The following is a 23,782-nucleotide window of genomic DNA, read 5'->3' on the forward strand; positions in this document are numbered from 1 at the left end:
GGGGCTATGCATAAGGGGCGGGGTCCCGATCCGGCAGCTCCGCCCGTCTCTCTCGAAGCCCCGCCCCTCCTCGGTTCCTCCGGCGGTACCGGGGCCGGACCGGGGGGCGCGTTCTCCTTCCCGAGGCCTCGCCCGCCGGCCCCGCCCCGCCCCGCCTGCCGCGGGGTCCCGCCGCCGCCGCCGCTCCGCTGCCGCCCGGGCCTCGCCGCTCCCCGCGCCGCCGCTCCGGTGCCACCGGCGCTTCCCGGCTGCCGGCGGCCGCCGAGCCCGCGCCGGAGCGTGCGCAACAGGCGGGCGCCGGCGGAGCTTCGTGAGCGCTCGGTGAGCGAGTGGCCGCGGGCGGCGAGCGAGCGCCCGCCCGCCCGGGGCCGGGCATGTGCGGCGGGGCGACGGGCAGGGCGCCCGGGCAAGGGCGTTTGAAGGAAACGTGAGGCGAGGCGGCGGCGGCGGGATGGAGGCGGCGCCGCGGCGGAGCCCCGAGCCGCGGGAGAAGCCGCCGCTGCTGGACGGGGAGGCGGCGGGGGCGCCCGCGGGGGCGTCGGGCGCGGCCCCGGCCTCGCCGGCGGCGACGGAGCAGATCGTGGCGGAGGGCGAGGCGGCGGCGGCGGGCACGTTCGTGCAGCGGCAGCTCGGGGCGATGCTGCAGCCCGCCGTGAACAAGTTCTCGCTGCGCATGTTCGGCAGCCACCGGGCCGTGGAGATCGAGCGGCAACGGGTGAAGTCGGCGGGCGCCTGGATTATCCATCCCTACAGCGACTTCAGGTGGGACCGGGGCCCCGCGACCCCCGCCCCGGCACCGGCACCGACGCCCCCCCATCCCGGCGCCGGTCCCCGCTCCGGCTCCGCCGCCGCTGTCCGTGGTGCTGAGCGCGGCCCCGCCGCCCGACACCGTAGGGGCAACAAGTGCCGGTAGCCGGGGCTCCGCACCGGCCCGGGGAGGCGGCTGCCGACCGCCGGAGCCCGGGGCCGCGCTGCCCCAGCCCCTTCCCGTCTGGGATTATCCGGCCCGCACGGACGGCTCTGTCCTGCCCCAGCTCCCGCGGGGCTCTCGGGGCTCCCGGTGCCCGGGGCAGCCCGGCTCCGCCGAGCCGCCGAGCTCCGCTGACCCGGCCCCGGGCGTGCGGAGGCGGAGGCAGGGGCTGCTGGGCTTTGCCTGCCCTTAGAGCTCCCCCCGCCTTTCTCGATGCTGTTTTTAATTTGATCGGGAGCCTTCATCCCCCTGGGACGCGGCTCCCCGCGGCTGGAGCAGGGCTGGTCACCCAGCGAGGAGCCGGGCCCGGCTCCCGGTGTCACCGGGATCACAGCGGGAGCTCGGGGATGGATGATGTGGGAGGAACTGGGTGTCACGGGGATGTTGAGTCATATAGGGTGGGCTTTCTCCACGGGGAACGAAGCTGCCAGGCAGTCATCTCCCGCAGCAAGCTGTGACATGGATGATGTCCCCAGCCTGGGAAGCACCTCAGAGTGGAGCCAGCACCCACTGGGGGTCCCCAGCACCTGTAGCCGTCTCCCCTCACCCCTGGGCCCCAACCACTCACTGGGTCCCTTGCACCACCCCAGCGTGACGCCCAGCCCTGAGAGCCCTTTTCCCTGGGAATCCCAAAGTTTGTGAGCCTTGAGCTTGGCAGGAGCAGCTTCTGCAAGCAGCGCCGTGAAGGGAGCTAGCAGGTAGACAGACAGGGGGATTACTCCGGTGTTTATCACATTAGGGAGATACACAAAGGCCGTGGAGATCAGGGCCCTGAGTGTTCAGTCTGACACGTAGTGAAGGACAAGGCCTGTCCTAAATAGCTTAAGCCTAAATCTGAAGCGAGAGCTCCAGGCAGGCTCGGGCAGCTACAGGGACAGGCAGCTTCCCTGCTCAGCTTCTCAGAGCACAGCATGGAGGTGCAGGAGGCAATTCCTCAGCTGGGTCAGGCCCCCTCTGCCTCAGCTGCATTTCCTTCCCTGGCCCAGCAAATCCTGGCCACTGGCAGGAAGGTGTTAATTCAGGAGAGGCTCCTGACCCTGGGGGGCCCTCCTGGTTATGGGGTCCCTTGCAGCCCTGGGGTGGCTCCTGACTCTGGGGTGGTTTCTAGACCTGGAGTCACTCCTGACCTTGGGGTGGCTCCTTGAGGAGAGGGTGCCTCCCCCTGCACCCCCTGAGGCTCTGATGCTCTCTCTGACGAAGCCTCTCATGGCACCACGACATCCCTTCCCTTCCCTTCCCTTCCCTTCCCTTCCCTTCCCTTCCCTTCCCTTCCCTTCCCTTCCCTTCCCTTCCCTTCCCTTCCCTTCCCTTCCCTTCCCTTCCCTTCCCTTCCCTTCCCTTCCCTTCCCTTCCCTTCCCTTCCCTTCCCTTCCCTTCCCTTCCCTTCCCTTCCCTTCCCTTCCCTTCCCTTCCCTTCCCTTCCCTTCCCTTCCCTTCCCTTCCCCCAGCTGCAGAGATCCCAGTATCCGTGTCCCACCACGGGTGTGGGGTGGGAAATCCCCACAGGCTTCTGCCACCTCTAAAAGCTGGTTTGGATTCACTGGGCACTAAGAGCTGCCCTGAAATCACCTTTGGAGATTTGAGCCTACACCCACAGCCAGGGCTGGGACTAACAGGGGATGCCTGGGGACACCTCAGCCTGGACTTGCTTTCCCAAGGGCCCATGAAGGCTCTGAAGGGGGATCCCAGGAGTCACAAGCCTGGTGGAGAAAGTCGCGATGTGTCTGTGTGAGGAATGAGAACATCCCGGTGGCATTTGCATGTGAACAGGGCTGCTGGGTGTCCTGACATAACCAGCTGCTGTCGGCATCTCTTGGCTTTCCTTCCAACGCCTCTGAGCCTGTCCGCTCTCGGCAAAAGGAGGTGGATGAGGAGTGCCCTCATCCTGCCCTGTGCGTGCTGGCACCTCCTGTAGGGTTGGACCTTCCTCCCACCTTCCCCTGGTACCAGCACTGTCCATCCTTGCTCGGCTGCTGCCTGGCTCACCACAAGAGCCTCCCTGATCCTTCTGTGCTGCCCCAGAGCTCGGCTCTCGGTTTGCATAACCAGCGAAGCTTATCCCAAATCCTGCTAAGCCAACTCGGGTGGTGCCAGGGAGACAGCGGATGACAAGGAGCCTCAAGGGAGCAAAGCCCACATCCTCTCCGAGTTCTCCATGGGGCTTTGGGCTGGGGGCTTAGGTGTGCATGCACGGCCCTGCGGTAGAAAGAGAGACAGCCAAGCTCCCACAGCCCCCATTCCCACACAGGGTGACTTCCGCGCCCCACTTCTGCTCACATCTGTCTCAGACAAGCAGCAGGGTGTTAGTCATGTGTGTGGGCAGGCATGTGTGTGTGTCTCCTCAGCTCCTGCCTCTCTGCACCCTGTCAGACCCTAACTTGGATCCCGGGTTTATTGTCTAACTGCCTGTGTCCTGCCTGTCCCGCTCTGGCCCCTGCACTCCCACCCTGCAGGTTTTACTGGGACCTCATCATGCTGCTCCTGATGGTGGGGAATTTGATCATCCTGCCCGTGGGCATCACCTTCTTCAAGGATGAGAACACCCCTCCCTGGATCGTTTTCAACGTGCTTTCGGACACTTTCTTCTTGGCTGACCTGGTGCTGAACTTCCGGACAGGCATCGTGGTGGAGGACAACACGGAGATCATCCTTGACCCTCACACCATCAAAATGAAGTACTTGAAGAGCTGGTTCCTGGTCGACTTCATCTCCTCCATCCCTGTTGACTACATTTTCCTCATTGTTGACCTGGAGACCCAGGTGGATTCTGATGTCTACAAGACAGCCCGGGCCTTGCGCATCGTGCGCTTCACCAAGATCCTCAGCCTGCTGCGCCTGCTGCGCCTCTCGCGCCTCATCCGCTACATCCACCAGTGGGAGGAGGTGAGAAGCCCTTGGGGGTCTCCTGGTCGGGGTCCCAGGCCAGGCCGGGGCTCCCCGGCTGCAGGGTACAGCTGTCTGGAGGGCAGAGGGCTCCAAGGGCTGTTCTAGGAGAAGAGTTTCTCTGCAGCTCTGCTCCTGCATGTTCTCCAGATCTTCCACATGACGTATGACCTGGCCAGCGCCGTGGTGAGGATCTTCAACCTCATCGGGATGATGCTGCTGCTGTGCCACTGGGATGGCTGCCTCCAGTTCCTGGTGCCCATGCTGCAGGACTTCCCTGAGGACTGCTGGGTCTCCAAGAACCACATGGTGGTGAGTGCCCAGACTGGGGTGGTTCCAGCTGGGATCTGCCACGGTGGGGAGAGGATTTGGTTTCTGGTCTCCCACCCCATGGCCAGAGCTGCTGGGAGATGTGCTGGTGAAGCATTGTCTCTGTGGTCGCAGCAGTGAGACAGGGCAGAGGGAATCTCTGCATCACCTTCCCATCTCAGCCCACCTTGCTGGAGTCAGGGAATCCCTCAGGGAGGGAATAGGACACTGGGGCTCCTACCTCCTCCCCAGAGCAGGAACTCGTGCCTGCTCAGGGCTTCACACACTCCCAGTGCCTCTTCCTGGAGGAGAACTCGTCCCTTTGGCCTTGGAGGAACCTTCTTCTCACCGGGTCTCTGGACCCCCCAGCTGAGGGAGGTGGGACGGGGGGGTTCAGGTGCACAGCACCTTCCACCAAACCCTTCAGCACCACCGTCCCTCGTCCGCAGAACGACTCGTGGGGCAAGCAGTACTCGCACGCCCTGTTCAAGGCCATGAGCCACATGCTCTGCATCGGCTACGGGCAGCAGGCGCCCGAGGGCATGACCGACGTGTGGCTCACCATGCTCAGCATGATCGTGGGGGCCACCTGCTACGCCATGTTCATCGGCCACGCCACCGCCCTCATCCAGTCGCTGGACTCGTCCCGGCGCCAGTACCAGGAGAAGGTCAGCGGGGTGGGGGAGGGAGGGCCTGGGTACTGGGGAAAGAGCGGCTCCAGCTCCAGAACCAGCTCAGCACAGCTGCCGTGCCCTGCTCATTCCAGAGCCTGGGGTCTTTGTCCTTGCCACTCTCCCTCGGGTTGCAGGTGGAGCTCAGGCTGCCCATTGAGAGAGAAACCATACCGGGGTCCATGCTGGGGTCACTTCTGCACAGTGTGGCCCCATCCTGCCCCCTGCCCTGGGTCCACCTGCACCCTCAGTGCACAGGTGTCCTGTCCTTTGCCCCCTTTGGGTCAGGGCACTGGAGCAGGGTGTCTGTACCTACACCATTGAGGAGAAGGGACGCATTGTCCAGCCATGCAGGTGGTCCCAGCCCAGCCCTGTGTGACCCCCCCTTGTCCCCACAGTACAAGCAAGTGGAGCAGTACATGTCATTCCACAAGCTGCCTGGGGACACGCGCCAGCGGATCCACGAGTACTACGAGCACCGCTACCAGGGCAAGATGTTTGACGAGGAGAACATCCTGGGGGAGCTCAGCGAGCCGCTCAAAGAGGTGCTGGGAACTCTCCTGTGCTGTGACCCGGCAGACAGAGGCTGGTGCTGGCAGGGGCCAGGCTCGGTGATGCCCCCACTGACCTGCTCCTCACCCCACAGGAAATCATCAACTTCAACTGTCGCAACCTGGTGGCCAACATGCCCCTGTTCGCCAACGCGGACCCCAACTTTGTGACGGCCATGCTGACCAAGCTGCGCTTCGAGGTCTTCCAGCCTGGGGACTTCATCATCCGTGAGGGCACCGTGGGCAAAAAGATGTACTTCATCCAGCACGGCGTGGTCAGCATCCTCACCAAGGGCAACAAGGAGACAAAGCTGTCTGATGGCTCCTACTTTGGGGGTGAGGCTGGGCTGGGGGAGCTGGTGAACAGAGTAGGGGCCAAAAGCTGTCCCGGGGCAGAAGCTGGGGCATCCCTAATGTTTCTGCCTGCCCTTCTCCTCTTGCCCAGTGCCAAAGTCTTGGCATCCATTTCACCCCAGTTCTCTCTGGCTGGGGCAGAGGGTGCATCCACTGCTGGCCAGGGAGGAGGGAAGTTTAGAGCAGAACATCTGAGCCAGTTTATAGGATACAGGCACAGCTCTGGGAGGGAAACAGGCCAGGCCATCACAGCAGCCACACCTGGGGGTGTCTCCATGGCCTGGAGAGGGAGGAAAATGCCTGGCCAAGGACACAGCCGTGGCTGTGCAGGCTGCAGAGCCATGCTTTGTGCAGGGTTTTGGGGTGCCGGGCAGTCCTGCTCCTGCTCTCAGGGCTGGGAGGGCGATGGATGGCTGTGTCACCCTGACCCCAGCCCCGTGTCCCTGCAGAGATCTGCCTCCTGACGCGGGGCAGGCGCACGGCCAGCGTGAGAGCCGACACCTACTGCCGCCTCTACTCCCTGTCCGTGGATAACTTCAACGAGGTGCTGGAGGAGTACCCCATGATGCGCAGGGCCTTCGAGACGGTGGCCATGGACCGGCTGGACCGCATAGGTGAGGAGGAGTGATCTCCTGGGCTCAGCACAGCCGCCTCTACAGCCACTCCCAGGGCCCACGGGCCCCCAGACCCACAGGTGGTGGAGTCACAGAGCTGGGATGTGGTGATCACAGTGCCCCAGCCCCGTGGGTGCCCAGCAATGAGGATGATGGGGAGCATGAGGAAGGAGCCTGCCCTCTCTCTCCCCCCCAGCAAGATCCAGGCAGTGCCGTAGGACAGGCTTCCCCGGGAAAATGTAACTGCACTGCACCGTACTTGCAGTGTTTGGCGGTGACCAGCTGCTTGTCCTCACCCTTCCTTGCCTGTGGAGGACAAGCAGGACCCCAGCCCCCAGTCCCTTTGGAATCGGGACTCTCTTGTTTTGTCCCTGCTGCTTCCACTGCTCCAGTGTGGACCCTTCCCAGGGTCTTGCTTCCCCTGGAACGCTGGTGAGGTTTTATTGTCCCTTCCCCACTGCCACCCTCCCTCCACACTGTCCCCAAGAGCCCACACTCCAGGGTCGGTGACACTCCCGCCTCCCCTCCAGGGAAGAAGAACTCCATCTTGCTCCGCAAGCGAGCCGAGCACAGCTCGGGGCCCCTGAACAACGAGATGATCCAGCAGATCGTGAAGCACGACCAGGACATGGCCCACAACATCCAGGACCTGCAGCAGATGGCGATGGGCCGGGAGCTGAGCGGCAAGCCGGTGATCTGGGAGCCGCTGGTGCACGCCCCGCTGCAGACGGCCGCCGCCACCACCAACGTGGCCATCGCGCTGACCCACCAGCACAGCCTGCAGGCTCACATCTTCCTGCCGCCCTCCTCCATCTCCAGCCCGCTCTCTCCCGAAGCCACGCTGCTCACCAAGCCGGTGCGCCGCTCCCAGCCCAGCCTGGGGGGCTCCCGGCCCTCCTCCGTGAGCTCCCCCTCCGGGGCGCAGTCCCACCTGCAGACGCCGGCCGCCGGTTCGCCTTCCTCGCCCATGGTCCAGCCCCAGGCGCCGCTGGAGGGCGGGGGGCAGAGAGCCGGCCCCGGGGCGCAGCCCCTGCCCCGCGCGGCGCAGAGGGGGGAGATGCCGGCGGGGGCCAAGCAGCCCCCGGCCGGCCCCCAGCCCCAGCTCTCCCGGTCCCGCGGCGCCTCGGTCTCCACCTCGCTGCTGCAGCAAGCGGCGGGCGCCGCGTCCCCCAGCTCCGAGCAGGCGCTGCCGCCGGGGAGAACGCTCCACTACAGCCTGTCCCGAGCCACCGGCTCCCACATCTCCCTCCTGATGCAGCCCCAGCAGCTGGTGAAGCACAGGAGCATCCAGGGCCTGCCGGTGGGGCGGCTCACCCAGGATGTCCGGCTCCTCTCTGCCTCCCAGCCCTCCCTTCCCAATAAAGTGGCCCAGCAAGCCGACGGGAGCTCCTTGAAGCAGGGCAGGAAATCTGCAGGGAACCTGGCCCGCAGGTCCTCGCCCTCGGTAGCCGGACTCCTGGCCAAGCCGTGTGCGGGGATGCCAGGTCAGCCCGCGCACTCGCAGCAGATGCCTTCAGGATCGCTGGCTCAGCCCGGCCGCTCCGCCGCGGGAGCGTCCACTCCCCAGTCCCCGGGCTCCGCGTCCAGGCAGGCAGCAGGTCCCTCCCGCAAGGGCTCCGTGGCCTTCAGCCCCGAGGTGGAAACGGCGAAGCCCAAACTCCCATCCAACATGTGAGTCCTGGCGGCGCCCACACAGGCAGGAGGGAGCCGGGCATCCCGGCGGCAGAGGAGGCAGGAGAAGCAGAGCGCCAGCCCCGCCGTGTCGGAGGGAAAATGAGGTGAGAGGCACCGGGCGGGGCCATGGAGGGGCTGTTTCAGGCACGGGGACACGGCAGGGATGAACACGGGGCCAGCCCCAGAGCTGGCCCAGCTGGGTGAGGAGGGGGCTCTGCTGACTGCCCCAAGGGCAGGGGGTCACCCTGCCCTTGCTCATCACCATCTGTGAGTTCTGCCCTCCTGCCGGAGGCATAGGACAGGTCAGAGCCCTTGCCCAAGCTCTGGCCTCTCTGGGGAGCTCAGCTCCCCATAACTGTCCCTTGGGGGCTGGGCCCCCCACGCTCTGTGCCGCGTGTCCCACAGCCTGTCCTCGGGGCAGGCTGACGCTGGCAGCTCCTCCAGCTTGTCCTCTGTCACAGCAGGGGCTGCCCGATGCCCACCTCGATCCCCAGATTGCTCTGCCCAGCCCCTTTGCCTTTAGGGTGAGCAGGCAGAGGCACCCCCTGGGCCCTTTGCCCGGGTGGAGGGAGAAGGCTGGAGCCCATGGCAGGGGCCCCCCGGGCAGGCAGAGCATGAGGGTCCAGGGTCAGCACTCCCCCTTTCCAGAGTGCCAGGACCACCTGGGGGTCCTGGGCAGGGCTCCCCTGGTGTGAGGAGTGCCAAGGGGCAACGCTGGGGGCAGAGGAGCAGCCCCCCAGTCCCTCTCCCCAGCTTGTGGGACCGTTTTGCCTCAGAGGTGCTGAGTGCCAGAGGTTGGGATGTGCTGCTGGGCAGGGCTCTGCCCCACACCCGGGCACTGTGGCTGCCCCTCCACAGGGGCAGCCTGGGGGGATTCTGCAGCTCCAGGAGGATGCTCAGAGGGTCAGTCCAAAGGGACCCCTCTGTGGCCTCAGGAGGATGTCCAGAAGATCATCTGGGATGACCCTTCTGTGGCTCCAGGAGGATGCTCAGAGGGTCACCTGCAGGGACCCCACTGCCTGTGGCTCCAGGAGGATGCTCAGCCCGGGCTCTGCTCCCCTGCCCTGTGCTGCAGTCCCATTTCCAGGTCGCCTGGAGATGCCAGTCACCGGTGCCACGGGAGCAAAAGGCTGTCACAAAGAGATGCCAATCCCGGGCAGCGCCTGGGTGACGTGTGGGGCTGTGGTGTCACCCCCCGTCCAAAAGGAGCCCGGGGTCCCCACAGATGCCCCACCCTCCCCCTCTAGAGACAGTAGTGTGCAATGTGTGTGCGAGTCGTGGCTCTGCCAAGCAGCCGAGCTCTGCTTCCAGTGTCGCTTTGGGCCAACCCTGTTCAGTCCTGGTTAGAGTAGTGTCCCCTCCGTCCCCACCGCGCTGTGCCAGCTGCTTCCCACTCCCGGAGTCAGGAACCATGGCTTGTCTTCGTGCTCTGGGGCCGAGCGGGGCCCGCCGGACCCCCAGCGCAGCGGGCGCGGTCTCGTTCCCCGCGGTACTTACCGAAATGAGGCGTTCCGTCCTCCACCCTCGTGTTTTGGGCCTCGGGAGCAGCGCGGAGCGCAGGGCTGCTCTGGCAGCACCAGCCCACCAGGAATCCCGGCAGTGCCTGCCACAGGGCATGCCCTGCACTGCCTTTTTTCCATGCATTTCAACCGCCCTCCCCTGCTCACCCCCACGTCCCGCTCCATCCCCAGCAGCCCGTCGGGCGGGGACCTGCAGCGGAGCCGCCTTGTCCCAGGTCCCCGGGCTGCGCTCACACTGCGTGATGTAGATGTCTTAGCGGTCATCCCAGCGCCCCGCAGAGCGTGCGGGCCGGCTCGGACAGCACCGAGCTCCCTCTGCTGCGCCCTCGCCACTGCACAGCCCCGTGTCGGGAGCCAGAGCCACGCGGTGCTCCTGTCGCCGCCGCCGTGGCACCTCGTGGCCCGGTGCTCACCCCGGTGGAGGCTGGAGGGGCTGGGGGAGCAAGTTTAGTCACCAAAGACCATGACCCTCCACTCTTGCACTCATGCAGTCGATGTACAGAGCTTGTAGTTTTCATATCGCAGAGAATTTAAGAGCGTTTTTTTATTTTTGGTCGTTGTACATAATGGATTTAAATAATAAAGAGAGATTCTGAGCTGGTCTGGGGGAAACTCCTTCTGCACCTCCTGCGACCAGGACAGCCTCGGGAGCCGCCGAGGGGCCTCTCCCAGGCCCCACAGACCTGGGTGGCGCAGCAGGAGCCCAAAGGCAGCAGGTCCCCTCCCACGCACCCCAGTCCCTTTCGGCCCTGGGCAGATTAATGTTTAATCTTTGGTTATTTTCCCCTTCCCTTTATCGCCGGGGGGAGGGGCGGGTTTGATGCCGCCTGATTGCAGAGCAGCGCTCGAGGCACGAACGCTTAAATGAAGGTCACACAGCGCAAGGTGGGCTGGGGCACCCGAGCCACGGCACCGCGGGCCCGGCGCAGGTCCCGGGGCCCAGCCGCGCTCTGGCTGCACCCTCCGGCAGGGCCCGGCAGGCTCAGACGGGTGCGGTGGCAGGCAGGACGCAGGCGCTGGTGGCCACCCCGCTGTGCCCTGCCCGCTGTCCCCGCCGCAGCCCCGCGTTACCGGGGCAGCCCCTGCCCGCAGGGCGCTGCTGGCGGCCCGCCCTGCTCCCCGCAGGAATTAGGCTCCGTGACACACCAAGAGCTCAGTGCTGATTAACGGTTTCTCTCTAATTTGATTATTTCAGATTACACTGCAACTGGCCTGATTAAGGGGGCACGGGGCTGGGAGCAAAAAAAGAGAATTTTTTGGCAATGAATTCCAGCGTATGTCCTATTCCTGTTCCAACACTCTTCCGTCCAGTTTGCGTCCAGCGGCAGGGCTGGCGGCTCCGGCGGCCGCGCCAGCGGGACCGGTTGGCGCCCACCGCGTCCCGGGACACGGCAGAGCCCCGCTGCCCGCCCGGGGCTGAGGGCAAAGCCGCGGGGTACGAGGGCCCCGCAGAGCCCCGGAGATGCGGGCAGAGCCCCCCGTCCGTCCCCGGTTCCCTCTCCCCAAGGACACCCGTCCTGGAGCCGGAGGCTCTGCCCCGAGCCCCCGCGTCCCGGTGGCGGCGGGAGGGGGATTAGAGAGCACCACCGAGAGATTAATTAACGCGGGTGAGCCGGGATTAGGGGATTCGGGGCGGGCGCCAACCTGCGGGAGGGGGGGGGGGCCCAGGCAGGAGCTGCGGGCAGCAGCGGGACGGTGTCACCGCGTGTGCCCACCCAGCGCGTCCCCGGCCCAGGTCACCCCTGCGGCGTCCCCTCGAGGGTCGATGGGCAGCGGGACCCCCCGGCAGCCGGGGCCTCCGCCGTGCACACGGGTGCAACCCACCCTCCACACCTGCACTGCACCCCGTACCTGTGCAGCACCACACCTGCACAGCGGCCACACGGTCTGCACCGCACCCCGTAACTGCTCTGTGCCCCATAATTGCTCTGCGCCCCGTAACTGCTCTGTGCCCCATAACTGCTCTGTGCCGCATAAATGCTTTGTGCCCCATAGCTGCTCTGCGCCCCATAATTGCTCTGCGCCCCATAACTGCTTTGTGCCCCATAGCTGCTCTGCGCCCCATAATTGCTCTTCGCCCCATAACCGTTCTGTGCCCCATAACTGCTCTGTGCCCCATAACTGCTCTGTGCCCCGTAACTGCTCTGCGCCCCATAACTGCTCTGTGCCCCATAACCGTTCTGTGCCCCATAACTGCTCTGTGCCCCATAATTGCTCTGTGCCCCATAACTGCTCTGTCCCCCATAACTGCTCTGTGCCCCACACCTGCTCTGCACCCCATAACTGCTCTGTCCCCCATAACTGCTCTGTGCCCCACACCTGCTCTGCACCCCATAACTGCTCTGTGCCCCATAATTTCTCTGCGCCCCATAACCGTTCTGTGCCCCATAACTTCTCTGCGCCCACACCTGGGCTGCACCCACACCTGCACAGCACGTCAGCCGCCCGGCGCCCCACACCTGTGCTGCACCCCAAAGTCACGTGGTATACCACACCTGCACAGCGCCCCAAACCCGCCCTGCGGCCCCACAGACCGCACGGCAGCCCACCCCGGCACCCCACAGCCCCATTTTGGCCCCAGTTCCAGCGCTCCCCTGTCCCGGTCCGGGTGCCCGCGCCCCCCGCTCCCCTCCCGGGTTCCGAACACGCCCCGCCCCAAGCCACGCCCCCAGTCCCCACCACGCCCCCGCGCCAGGCCGGGCGCTCTCTCCATTCCCCCTCTCCACCAATCACCGGCCTCGATCCCGCCCCCGCTGCGCTTCTATTGGCTCAGCCGCCTTGGGCTCATCCTCGCACGATGAAACGGGCCAATGGGCGCTGCTCCGGCCGCGTGCCCGCTGGCCCTCTCCCGGGCGCGGGGCACACTGGGAGTTGTAGTCCACCGGCGTCTCCGGTAGCAGCCGCGTCCGCGCCTCGGGACTGCGCGTCCCGGCGTGCCCCGCGCGGGGGGGCGGGGTCGGAGGGGCCGTGGGAGGCCGCGGGCGGCAGCGGCGGCGCCGTGAACCGGGACCGTGAGGCGGCACCATGAGCGGCGGCGGCGGGGCGCGGGCAGCGGCCGAGCGCGAGGAGTTCGCCGCCTTCTTCCCGCAGATCGTGCGCGACCTGACGGAGGACATGCTGGGACACGCGGAGGTGGGAGACGCCGTGGCGCGGCTGAAGCAGGTGAGACCGGGCCGGGGAGCGGCGGGAGCGGGGCTGGGGAAGGTCAGGGCTGCTCACCTGGCTGCGCTCCCGCAGGTGCTGGAGTACAACGCGCCGGGCGGGAAGTGCAACCGGGGGCTGACGGTGGTGGCCGCGTTCCGGCGGCTGGCGGGCCCCGAGCGGCAGGACCCGGGGAGCCTCCGCTGCGCCCTGGCCGTGGGCTGGTGCATCGAGCTGGTGAGAGCGAGACCCCTGGGGAAGGGACCCCCGGGGTTCCCCCCGCCCCTAATCCAGCCTCTCGCAGTTCCAAGCCTTTTTCCTGGTGGCTGACGACATCATGGACGCGTCGCTGACCCGCCGGGGGCAGCCCTGCTGGTACAAGAAGGTGAGAGCGCTCAGGAGGTCCCTGCTCAGGGGCGGGGGGTGTCCCCCGCGGGTCAGGAGGCTCTGGGACACCTCCCTGCCTCGCTGCTGCAGGAGGGGATCGGGCTGGACGCCATCAACGATGCTTTTCTGCTGGAGTCGTCGGTGTACCGGCTGCTGAGGAGGTACTGTGGGCAGCAGCCCTACTACCTGCACCTGCTGGAGCTCTTCCTGCAGGTGAGCCCGGCTCCCCGACCCCCCTTCCTGATTTCTTGGGCTCTGGGCCTTTTCTGATGTGATTCTTAGAGTGTTCCTTGAATTCCTGGGCACCCTGCTGGACACACCCTGGCTAAAGCCAGAGAGGAGCTGAAACAGGGCTTGGGGTCTGCACTGTGGTGTTGGCACTTTCCTGGAGGACTCTGTGAATAAATCCTGGAATCACAGACTGGTTTGGGTTGGATGGGACCTTAAAGAGCATCTTGTTCCACCCCGGTGCCATGGGGACACCTCCCACTGTGCCAGGCTGCTCCAAGCCCTGTCCAGCCTGGCCTTGGGCACTTCCAGGGATCCAGGGGCAGCCACAGCTGCTCTGTGCACCTGTGCCAGAGCCTGCCACCCTCACAGGCAGGAATTCCTCCCCAGTATCAACATCATTGATACAGCATAACCACCACCCTTTATCTTATTACCTCCCCATGCAAAACATCCTCCTCCCTCCTTTTTATAACCCCTTTAAGCACTGGAAAGCTGCAACGAGGCCACAAATCCTTTCTCTCCTCTCCAGACAGGCTACCAGACCGAGCTGGGGCAGACTCTGGACCTCATCACTGCTCCAGTTTCCCAGGTGGACCTGAGCAGGTTCAGCGAGCAGCGGTACGGAGGGCAGGGGCAGAGCCCGGTCCCAGCCCGGCCCTGCTGAGCCTGGGGCTGGTTTTTGGGGAGCCCTTCTGTCCCTGAGGGTGGCAGAGGTGGCCTTGGGGCTCAGCCTGGTTCCTCTGGCACAGGTACAAGGCGATTGTGAAGTACAAGACAGCGTTTTACTCCTTCTACCTGCCCGTGGCTGCAGCCATGTACATGGTGAGTGCTGGGAGCTGCTCAGGAGGGGCCTCACCCTCGTGCCAGGCTGGCCAGGAGGGCAGGTCCTGGAAGGCTTTATCCCCAGGTCCTGGAAGGCTTTATCCCCAGGTCCTGGAAGGCTTTATCCCCAGGTCCTGGAAGGCTTTATCCCCAGGTCCTGGAAGGCTTTATCCCAGGTCCTGGAAGGCTTTTTTTATCCCCGTTATTTCTTCCCTCCCCTCAGGCAGGTATTGACGGTAAGGAGGAGCACGAGAACGCCAAAGCCATCCTGCTGGAGATGGGAGAGTTCTTCCAGATCCAGGTAGGAGGGGTCTCAGTGCCCCTTGGTGCTTGCCAGGCGCTGGCTGTGGCACTCGGGCGTTGCCATTGTCACACAGGACGATTTCCTGGACTGCTATGGGGACCCAGCCCTGACAGGGAAGGTTGGCACCGACATCCAGGACAACAAGTGCAGCTGGCTGGTGGTGGAGTGTCTGCGCCGGGCCACGCCGGAGCAGAGGCAGATCCTGGAGGTAAAGCCTGCATCACCCACCGGGGAGAGGGGATGGAGTGCCTGAGTGGAGGAGGGGGGTGAGCACTACAGCGAGGAGAGAACAAAGCTCCTGCCCCGTGGAGGGGCAGGGCCCTGACTCACTGCAGCGTTTCCTCAGGAGAACTACGGCTCTAAGGAGCCCGAGAAGGTGGCGAGGGTGAAGGAGCTCTACACTGCACTGGGCATGGAGGCGGCTTTCCGGGAGTACGAGGAGAGCAGCTACGGGCGGCTGCAGGAGCTGATTGGGAAGCACGCCCGGCGCCTGCCCAGGGAGATCTTCCTGGACCTGGCGCAGAAGATCTACAAGCGGCAGAAGTGATGGAGGGGGCTGGCAGGGGGCTGGGCTCAGTCACGGACAGGCCGGAGCAGCTCCCTGCCCTGGGAGGGGCCGGGGGGGTTGTAGAAGGTGCTACGGGATGGCCGGGGGGGCGTTCAGCCATCTCCCCCCGCGGCCGTGTGTCAATAAACATAAGTTATTGTAGCTGCGTCGCTGCCTGCTGTTGTCTGGGGACAGGGCGGGATGGCGGGGACGGGGACGCCGGTACCCCTCCCGTGCTTGCCGGGCTGGGGGGATGCCCGGAGCGCCGCCCCCGCCGGCGGGGCGGGACCGGGCGGCTCCCGGCGGGCGGTGGCGGGGCCGCGGCTCCTCCCTCCCTCCCGCAGCCGCATTCGCCGCCGCAGCGCCGAGGTGAGCGGGGGACGGGGAAGGGGATGGAGCCGGGCGGGGGCTGGAGGGGGATGGGGAGCGCCGCGCCCGGGAGGGCCGCTCCTGCTGCCGGGCCGCCGGTCCTCGCCCCGGGGCCGGGGGATGCTCGGGGCCGGGGGATGCTCGGAGCCAGGGGATGCTCGGGGCCGGGGGATGCTCGGAGCCGCCCTCCCGCGGTCTCCGCTGCCCGTTCCGTGCCCAGAGCCTCCAGCAGGTGCCCGGGGCCGGGGCTCCCCCTCCCCCCGGTAAGGCCGGGCCCGGCGGTGCGGTGGCGGCTCTGCAGCGGCTCCCAGGGCCGGGGGTTTCCGGCCAAGCCCTGGTCCCCGAGCGCCCGTGGTGCCACCGCCCCCAGCCAGGACAGCATCCCCCCCCCCCCGCCCCCGCGAGGCTCCAAGGGCGTTTTCTCCTTGACGGCATCCCCGAGATGCTCCCGACCCTCCGGAGGGAATCCAGCCCCGGAGCAGCCGAGCTCCCCGGGCTCATTCCCAGGCCATGCTCCAGGGAACAGCGGCTGGCTCCAGTCCCTGCCCGGCCGCAGAGCCCCAAGCCTGGCAGGAAGCTGTGGGGCAGCCCCTCCCTCAGGGCACATCCCCATCTCTAACCCCCAGATCCATTGCTGCAAGGTCACTGCCATCCCTCTTCCCCCCGCTGTGCCTCTCTCCAGGTTTGTCCCGCTGTGTTCTTCCTTGACCAGGAGGGTGTTTGGTGCTTGCAGGGAGCTGATGGTGTGAAGAGAGGAGCAGCTGGCCTTTCCCGGGAGCCCTGGCACTTCCAGCGAGGCAGCACCATGCTGGCTCCAAAGAAAGGCCTCCTGTGCAACCTCAACCACATCCACCTGCAGCACATCTCCCTGGGGCTGCACCTCTCCCGGCACCCCGAGCTCCAGGATGGTTCCACGGCTGGGGGAGAGCAGACCGGCTGCACCCAGTGCCCGGAGAACCGTGAGCCAGTGGATGCCAATTCCAACAATCCCTCGGTGAAATGCCGCTGCTGTGAGTCCCACGCTCCAGAGCCGGAGACGCTCGGGCTCCAGAACCAAGAGGATTTCCCCTCCCTGCACAGCGGAGACGAGGAGGAGGCAGCTTCCCCTTGTGATCCCCCTTGTGATCTGGCTTCTTCCTCCTCCTCCTCCTCCTCCTCTGTCAGTAGCTGCTCGGATTTCAGCTTGGATGACTCCCCGGTCTCGGTGTACTGCAAGGAGTTCGCCAGAGCAGAGTCCCAGTCCCCTGACAAGCAGCTGAACGTCATTCCCACAGAAAACGCCTGGGATGGAGAGTCTCTGGCTGATGGAGAGTGTCTGGCTGAGCAGGACAGGACGTGCCTTGGGAGAGATGCCAACCACAACTCCCCGGTGCCCCTGAGAGCCACCACCAGCAAGAGCCCAGACAGCCTCTGCAGCAACAACTCGCTCGACTCCCACTGCGACGAGCTCTCTCCCAGCACAGCAGCACGGGAGACCACCGGCCCCTGCGCTGAGCTAGACCCCAACTGCAACCCCCTCCCCGAGCCCGGTGCCGCGCCTCCAGCACCGCCGCCTGTGCCGGAACGGCGGGATCCCGGCATCCCGAGCAGCGCCCCGGGGCCGCGGCCCCGGCCCGGCGGCCTCCCCCCGCCCGTGCCCCCTCGTCCCCGGCGGCGGCTGCAGGTCCTGAACGCGCACAGAGCCGAGCAGCCGCTCGGGCCAGCGCGGCCGCCAGAGCCCAAGGCCGGCCCAGGTGAGCTCTGCAGAGACACGGGCACGAAGACCATCACCTCCTTCCACGAGCTGGCCCAGAGGAGGAAGAGGAACGTGGCTGGGCCCACGCTCGCCCAGGCCAGGGTTGACCGCAGTGACTGGCTGATCGTGTTCTCGCCTGACACGGAGCTGCCCCCCACCAGCGAGCTCCTCTCCGGCACCGTGGGCCAGGAGCCAGCCCGGCCCCAGCCCCAGCCCCAGCCCCAGCCCCAGCCGCAGCAGGATGGGCCAGCCAGGCCTCCGGGCTTGAGGCAGCGAGAGGTGACGACGTTCAAGGAGCTGCGGTCCCGCAGTGCCGCCAGGCAGCCCAAGGGCCAGCGGGCAGAGCCGGCGCAGCATCCCCCTGTGCCCCCGGGGACGGGCGCGGGCTGGGGGCCCCCCGCGTCCCTGGCGGGGGGACAGGCGCAGGCACCCAGCGACGGCCACCAGCTGAGAAGGAGACCCCGGCCGAGCCTGCAGCCCATCGCGGAGGGGCAGCCGAGGGATGTGGAGAACGGGGGGCTGCCCCCGGGGGAAAAGGGGCTGGGCACCGCCCCGCTCCGGAGGCCCGGGGGTCCCGCCGGGGACCCCGCGGTGCCACGGGAGGCCCAGAGAGGAGACGAGACCCGCACGGGGGGTGAGTCCGGGTCCCTCCGGGGTTCCACCTGGGGGTTGCGGGGCCAGGTGCGCGTCTCCGAGCGGTGAGGGCGATCCCGGGGCGCTCCGGGCCGGGGGTCTCCCCGCATCGCCGGCGCGCCCCGCGGGACGCCGGGCCGGGGCTGTCCCGGTCCCGCTCCGCCCCGCGGCTCCCAGCGCGCTTCCTCCGCCGCGGGCCCGGCCCCGCCGCCCGGCCCGGCCCCGCGGCTCCATGAGCCGGAGCGACCCGGGCCCCGCCGCCGGCCCCGCTCCTCCCCCGGCCCCGGGCAGCGCTGCCGCCGCCGCCCCGCCTGACCCCGCTGCCCCGCTGTCTCCAGCCAGGCCCGAGCCGCTCGCCCCTGGAGCCGCCGCTGGAGCCGCCGCTGGAGCCGCCCGGCCCGGCGGGGGAAGAGCGGAAGGGCCCCATGGCGAGCAAGCGAAAGGTTGGGGCAAGTCCTCCCCGGCGCCTCCGCGGGGGAGCGGCACGGAACGGGGCGGGAGGGGAGGAGGGGGCAGCGGGACCCGCAGGGTCGGGAGGGTGCGAGGGGCTCGGCCGGGGGCGGGTCGGTGTCCGGGGCAGCCGCAGCGCTGGGCTGGGGCAGGGACAGCGGAGGGCGCGTAGGGGCAGCGCAGGCAGGGCCAGGCAGCGCTGCCTGCACCGGGCCCGGCCCTGCCCGCCCCCGGCAGGTGATCCGGGCGAGCCGGAGAACGCGGCTGCCGCCACCGCAGGCCCCCGAGGGTGCCCCGACCTGCGGCTCCGGCGCAGCGCCGTGGGCGCTGCAGGGTCCGGTGCTGGTGTCCGGGGCCGGGCGGGTCCCTCCGCGCTGACCCTGCTCTCCTCTTCTCCCGCTGTCCCCAGCGCTGCTGGTCGCCATCAGCTCCGCTGTGGACAAGGTCATCGCCCACTTCAGCACCGCACGGAACCTGGTGCAGAAGGTGAGAGCTGGGCTGGGCTGGGCAGGAAGGATTTAGGGATTCCCTCATCGCTCCCAGCGGAATCAGGGTCGGGTGCTGCCCTTCCCCTCCCTCCCCTCTCCTTGTGCCTCCCTCAGGCCCAGCTGGGGGACAGCCGGCTCAACCCCGACGTGGGCTACCTGCTGCTGCACACCCTGTGCCCTGCGCTCTACGCCTTGGTGGAGGACGGGCTGAAGCCGTTCCAGAAGGACGTTATCACAGGCCAGAGGAAAAACTCCCCCTGGAGCGTGGTGGAAGCCTCTGTGAAAACAGGTGAGGGTGAGGCTGGGGGCATGTCCAGGTGCCTGGAGTCCTGCTGTGCCCGCGGCAGTGACTGTCTGTGCTCTGCACCCCACAGGCCCCAACACCCGCTCCCTGCACTCCCTGTGCTGGCACGTGGCCGGGCTGGCCCCCCTCAGCAGCACCAGGCAGAAGTTCCACGCCTTCATCCTCGGCCTTCTGAAGTGAGTGGTGTTGGCCCTGCCAGCCCCACTGCCACGGCAGGATGGAACTGTCCCAGGGCCTCTAATTTGGGTTCCCTTTGTCTTGTTTAGCATTAAACAGCTGGAGTTGTGGATATCTCACCTGCAGAAGAGCCCAGGTAAGGACACGGTGCCCAGCAGCTCCCTCCCTCCCTCTCATACCTGCCAGGCTGACAATCCCACTCTGGGGTTGGATACATCCCTGCTTGGCTGGAGTTTCCAGAGTGGATCGGGGCATCGTTTCCCATGGTGCATCTTCAGCACAGAGGGTGCTCTGACTGACGTGGACAGCCTGGCTGGCCCTTGGCAAGGGCAGGGGGCATTCTGCACCTGCCTCACCTGTCCCTGTCCCCGCAGGTGTGATCTCCGTGCTTTACTCACCCACGGCCTTCTTTGCCCTGAGCCAAGGCCCTCTTCCCCACCTGGCTGACGAACTTCTGCTGCTCATCCAGCCCCTCTCGGTGCTGACTTTCCACCTGGACTTGCTCTTTGAACACCACCACCTCTCCGTGGACATCCGGCCCTTGTCGCGCCGCTTGGAGTCCCCGCTGTCCCCCGGCCGTCGCCCCGTCCCGGAGCGGGGGGCCGCGTCTCTGGGGGGCCAGAGCGGTGCTGCAGGGGACAGCCTGGAGGATGAGACCCCCCCCGATGCTCTGGGCAGGGTGGGGGGCACAGGGGGCAGCACAAGGGTCCGGTCCCAAGCGACCATGGGTGGGCTGCTCCCAACCCCCCCAGTGGGGGCTGCTCTGCACCAAACCTTCCAGCACGTGCTGCGCTGGGGCGACCAGCTCAGCCGCGCCTTGCTGGGGTCTGACACCCCCCCAGAGAGTCACGGGCCTGAGGAGGGCACTGGGGGTGCTGGGGCTGGCCTCAGTGGCTGGTGGGGCCAGCTGAGCCAGAGTTCCAGGATTTACACTGCTCCTAGCAAGGAAAAGTTCCCCTCGGTCTGGTGGACGAAGCTGCGGGCGGCCGCGGGGGATCCCAGCCCTGGCCAGGCTGGGCAATCCCAAACTCCCATGAGTGAGCCCAGAGGCACGGAGCTGCAGCTCCTTCAGACCAAAGCTGTCCCTGAACGCTCCGGCCCAAAGCCCAGCAGCAGCACTGACACCTCAGGGACCTCTTCCCCTGAAGACCTCTTCTTGCCCACTGGAACTGGAGCGTTCACCAAGCTGGATGATCCCACTGCTGGAAAGAACCTCCTGGCTGCTTCCCCAGAGCCTCCTGCCAGCAGGAACCAGGCAGCACCTTCTGGCCCAGAGATGGGTGATCCTCCTGGTCCTGGCAAGGGCAGCTGGCTGGGCTGGCTCTTCGGGGCCACCAACCCCTCGTCCAGGAGCTTCCCCGCCAGCCCTGACACCGTCTTGGCCAGGTCCAGGTAAGACCCAGCTTGGGCAGGCACAGGGGGAAGGGTTTCTGTGTGCTGAGGAAGGGTTTCTGTGTGCTCAGGTGTGCTGAGGAAGGGTTTCTGTGCCTGGCTCACCATGGTGGTGGCCTCGTGGGGATCTTGTAGGGTCTGTGCCCCTGGGATTAGTGCATGTCCCAAGTGCTGCTGCCATCGCCTCGTTCAGTCCTGCTCGTGGGGAGGCTCAGTGGTGCTTGATGGCTCCTTGGCAGCTCCCAGATCGCCAGAACAGTCTGAGATAAGCAGCAGGAAGAGCTCGCAGGCGAGCTTGTGGCTCCCTTTGCTCTGTGGCAGGCGGCCGTCCCGCTGGCTGGCCCCCAGCCCGCGCGTCCTGGCCGGGGCGGTGAAGGGTCTGGCGTCCGACAGGAGCCGCGCTCCGGAGCAGCCGGGCAGGGGCGCGCCCGCCCTGCCCCCGGCCCGCAGGTGAGGCGGGGCACGGGGGTGGGCAGGGCTGGGAGTGCTGGAGGGGTTTTCTGGATGGGGGAAAGCCGGGGCTGCTCTCAGACACGGCCTGGGGGTCGCACAGGTCTCTAAAGGGAAAACCATGCCTGCACCCCCAAGGATCCCCTTCCCCTGCTGGGCTTTGGGGGAACCTGAGCCTCTGCCCACCTGGGATCAGCTTTTCTGTTTTTCCCAGACGTTCTGGGGACAATTTTTAACATTTTCTTGTGTGCTTTCTGGATTCATGGCAGCTTGTATGGGGCAAGCTTGTGGCAGCTGGGACCTGGCTGTCAGAACAGCTCTGTCCAAGTGGGCAGGGTGGGCATGTGGCCATCCCAAATGGTGTTTGGCTGCTTCCCTCTTCCCCATCCTCACTGTCCCCGATACCCCACACCCTCTGTGCCATCTCTGATGTCCCCACACCTCCTGCTCTGCTCCCACTCCTGGGGGCTGCTTGGCAGGACAGCTCTGCCAGGTGGCTCCTGGTACAGATCCCTCCTCAGGGGCCACCTCTGCCTGAGAAAATCCCTGGTTCCACCCCATTCCCTCCCCCCGAGTGCTGTGGGAGCCTCTGAGGGTCCTCGGGGTCCCCGGGGGGGCGAGTCTGCGATGACATTGGTGGGGCAGGGGGTGACATTTGTGGGGCAGGGGGTGACATTGGTGGGGCAGGGGTGACATTGGTGGTGCAGGGGTGACACTGGTGGTGCAGGGGGTGACATTTGTGGGGCAGGGGGTGACATTTGTGGGGCAGGGGCTGACACTGGTGGTGCAGGGGGTGACATTTGTGGGGCAGGGGGTGACATTGTTGGGGCAGGGGGTGACATTTGTGGTGCAGGGGTGACATTGGTGGTGCAGGGGTGACATTGGTGGGGCAGGGGGTGACATTGTTGGGGCAGGGGGTGACACTGGTGGTGCAGGGGGTGACATTGGTGGTGCAGGGGTGACACTGGTGGGGCAGGGGGTGACACTGGTGGTGCAGGGGGTGACATTTGTGGTGCAGGGCAGTTCGGGCGCTGTGTGACCACACGGGCACTGCCGACGGGCACCTGAGCTTCCAAAAAGGGGACGTCCTGGAGCTTCTCTCCACTGTGGATGAAGACTGGATCCGCTGCTGCCATGGAAACAGCACCGGCCTTGTTCCTGTTGGTTACACGTCCCTGATTTTGTGAGGGAGGCGGAAGGGACCTGAGGAAGCGGCTGAGCTCGCCGGAGCGGGTGCCAGCTCCGGGAGGGGATGTCTCCTGCCACGGCTTTGCCACCTCCAGAGCTTCACCACCTCCGGGGCTGGCAGCTCCCAGGGGACCCTGCCTTGTGCCTGTCACTGCTGCATGACATCACCGTCTGCCACCGTGTCCCACTCTCTGCCACCGTGTCCCCCGGACCCGCTGGCACTGAGCCGCGGCTCCTCTTTGGGAGCTCGGGGTTCCTCTGCTGCTGCCCACGCCTGTGCCAGGGCCGGGCCGGCTCCTTTCCCTGCCCCGTGTCGCCTCCGTGCCGTCGTGTCCTGCCACCGCTGCCACCTCCACGTGCCCAGCCCTGCCCCGGGGCCGGTGGCCCGGGCCGGTCCCCGCCGCGCAGTCCCAGCACTCTGTAAATAGTCGTAACCACAGGAATGAGCTCGTTCCACGGGGGAAAAAAAGCTGGAAATAAAGGTTGTGACTCACGTGTCCGCGTGTGGGAATGAGCGCCGGGGCTGGCAGTGGCCACGGGGCCGGGGTGGGTGGCCCGGGCTGGCGCCGGGGTGGGATGAGGAGATGCTCCAGCAGGAGCAGCCAGGGCTGGGGCTGTGCTGGTTCTCAGCATCCCGGCTGCCAGCCAGGGAGAGCAGGGAGGCCTCACGCCCCAGCAGATGCCCAGGCTCCTCCACAGCGTGGGAGAGGCGGCTGCAGCCTCCCAGAGCCAGGAATATCCCTGGAGAAGCTGCTGGGGAGCAGCCCCACGCCGTGGGAGCTGCACCGCAACTGGGAACCGCCCAGGTCACTGGTTTAGTGTTTATATAACTTCAACTAACCTTTCCATAGCCCAGAGCATGGCAGCAGGGGCTAAATGGCTCCAAGTCCTTCATGTTTTTGTCATTGCTTGTGATTTCATCCCGGAATTTACATTTCCTGCTGGGCTCCCCAGTGAAAGAAAGGTGTGGCCGTACCGGGGAGCGGCCACAGCAGCCGCAGCCTGTGCCCAGGGGCGGTTTTGGGCCTCTGCTCCCTCCCATGGCCACGTTTCACCCTCCTGACTCCCCAAAAGCCGCTGTGTCAGCCCCCGGGCCGGGCTCTGCTGCCAGGGTAGAGCTGCTCTCCTTTCACTCTGCTCTCATTTCCACTTCTCTCTCTGGCATTTTTATTCCCAGACGAGTGACGTTATATCCTAATTGGAATGTTCCTTGGCTCGCCTTAAGGAGGTTTGATTGATTTCTGCAGCTGCTTCTGGATTTTGAAACGGGGTCATGCCAGGAGGGGAGGAAGCCAGGTGGTACTTCAATTTATTTATTTATTTTTAAAATAAACAGCCCTCCAAGCCTTGGCCTGGGGCCTTGGGTTTAAAAGGAGTGTAGGGGTCAAGCGTGGCATTTTCATGATCATAGAGAGCCAGACTGGGAAAGGGAAAAAAAAAAAATCAGGTTCTACAGGAGGGGTGTGGAGGAGAAGCTGTTTCATTCCTGAGGGACCCTGGTCTCTCTTTGCAGGGGAGATCTCTCTGCACTCACCTGTGCAGGTGAGTGCCCTGCCACAGTGGGACACGCCCTGGGGGTGACAGTCCCCAGCCTGTGCAGGACAAGGGGGCTCCAGGC

The 23,782-nt window shown here is 66.1% G+C and overlaps 3 protein-coding genes across 4 annotated transcripts; all 3 read left to right on the forward strand.

Annotated features, from left to right (window-relative positions):
- Nucleotides 1–333: 333 nt before the first annotated feature.
- HCN3 (hyperpolarization activated cyclic nucleotide gated potassium channel 3) lies at nt 334–8,927 on the forward strand. The gene is made up of 8 exons (XM_053966909.1): nt 334–762; nt 3,424–3,853; nt 4,004–4,165; nt 4,612–4,830; nt 5,232–5,378; nt 5,480–5,720; nt 6,188–6,352; nt 6,883–8,927. The coding sequence occupies exons 1-8, from the start codon at nt 452–454 to the stop codon at nt 8,025–8,027; spliced, it is 2,820 nt and encodes a 939-aa protein (XP_053822884.1). The 5' UTR covers nt 334–451; the 3' UTR covers nt 8,028–8,927.
- Nucleotides 8,928–12,507: 3,580 nt separating this feature from the next.
- FDPS (farnesyl diphosphate synthase) lies at nt 12,508–15,140 on the forward strand. The gene is made up of 9 exons (XM_053966839.1): nt 12,508–12,708; nt 12,784–12,924; nt 12,992–13,072; nt 13,165–13,287; nt 13,835–13,923; nt 14,055–14,127; nt 14,351–14,428; nt 14,505–14,639; nt 14,778–15,140. Exons 1-9 carry the CDS (start codon nt 12,571–12,573, stop codon nt 14,976–14,978), a joined length of 1,059 nt encoding a protein of 352 aa, XP_053822814.1. The 5' UTR covers nt 12,508–12,570; the 3' UTR covers nt 14,979–15,140.
- Nucleotides 15,141–16,045: 905 nt separating this feature from the next.
- On the forward strand, nt 16,046–22,659 carry RUSC1 (RUN and SH3 domain containing 1). 2 transcript variants are annotated; one of them, XM_053967260.1, is made up of 9 exons: nt 16,046–17,716; nt 18,054–18,158; nt 18,575–18,651; nt 18,768–18,942; nt 19,028–19,133; nt 19,224–19,270; nt 19,509–20,526; nt 20,848–20,976; nt 21,995–22,659. In XM_053967260.1, exons 1-9 carry the CDS (start codon nt 16,153–16,155, stop codon nt 22,161–22,163), a joined length of 3,390 nt encoding a protein of 1,129 aa, XP_053823235.1. In that variant the 5' UTR covers nt 16,046–16,152; the 3' UTR covers nt 22,164–22,659. The 2 variants fall into 2 exon arrangements, with proteins under 2 accessions (XP_053823235.1, XP_053823236.1); XM_053967261.1 differs by lacking the exon at nt 18,054–18,158 and having other exon boundaries at nt 16,047–17,716.
- Nucleotides 22,660–23,782: the final 1,123 nt, after the last annotated feature.

Source organism: Vidua chalybeata, chromosome 29 (genome assembly GCF_026979565.1).
Source record: "Vidua chalybeata isolate OUT-0048 chromosome 29, bVidCha1 merged haplotype, whole genome shotgun sequence".
NCBI lineage: Eukaryota > Metazoa > Chordata > Aves > Passeriformes > Viduidae > Vidua > Vidua chalybeata.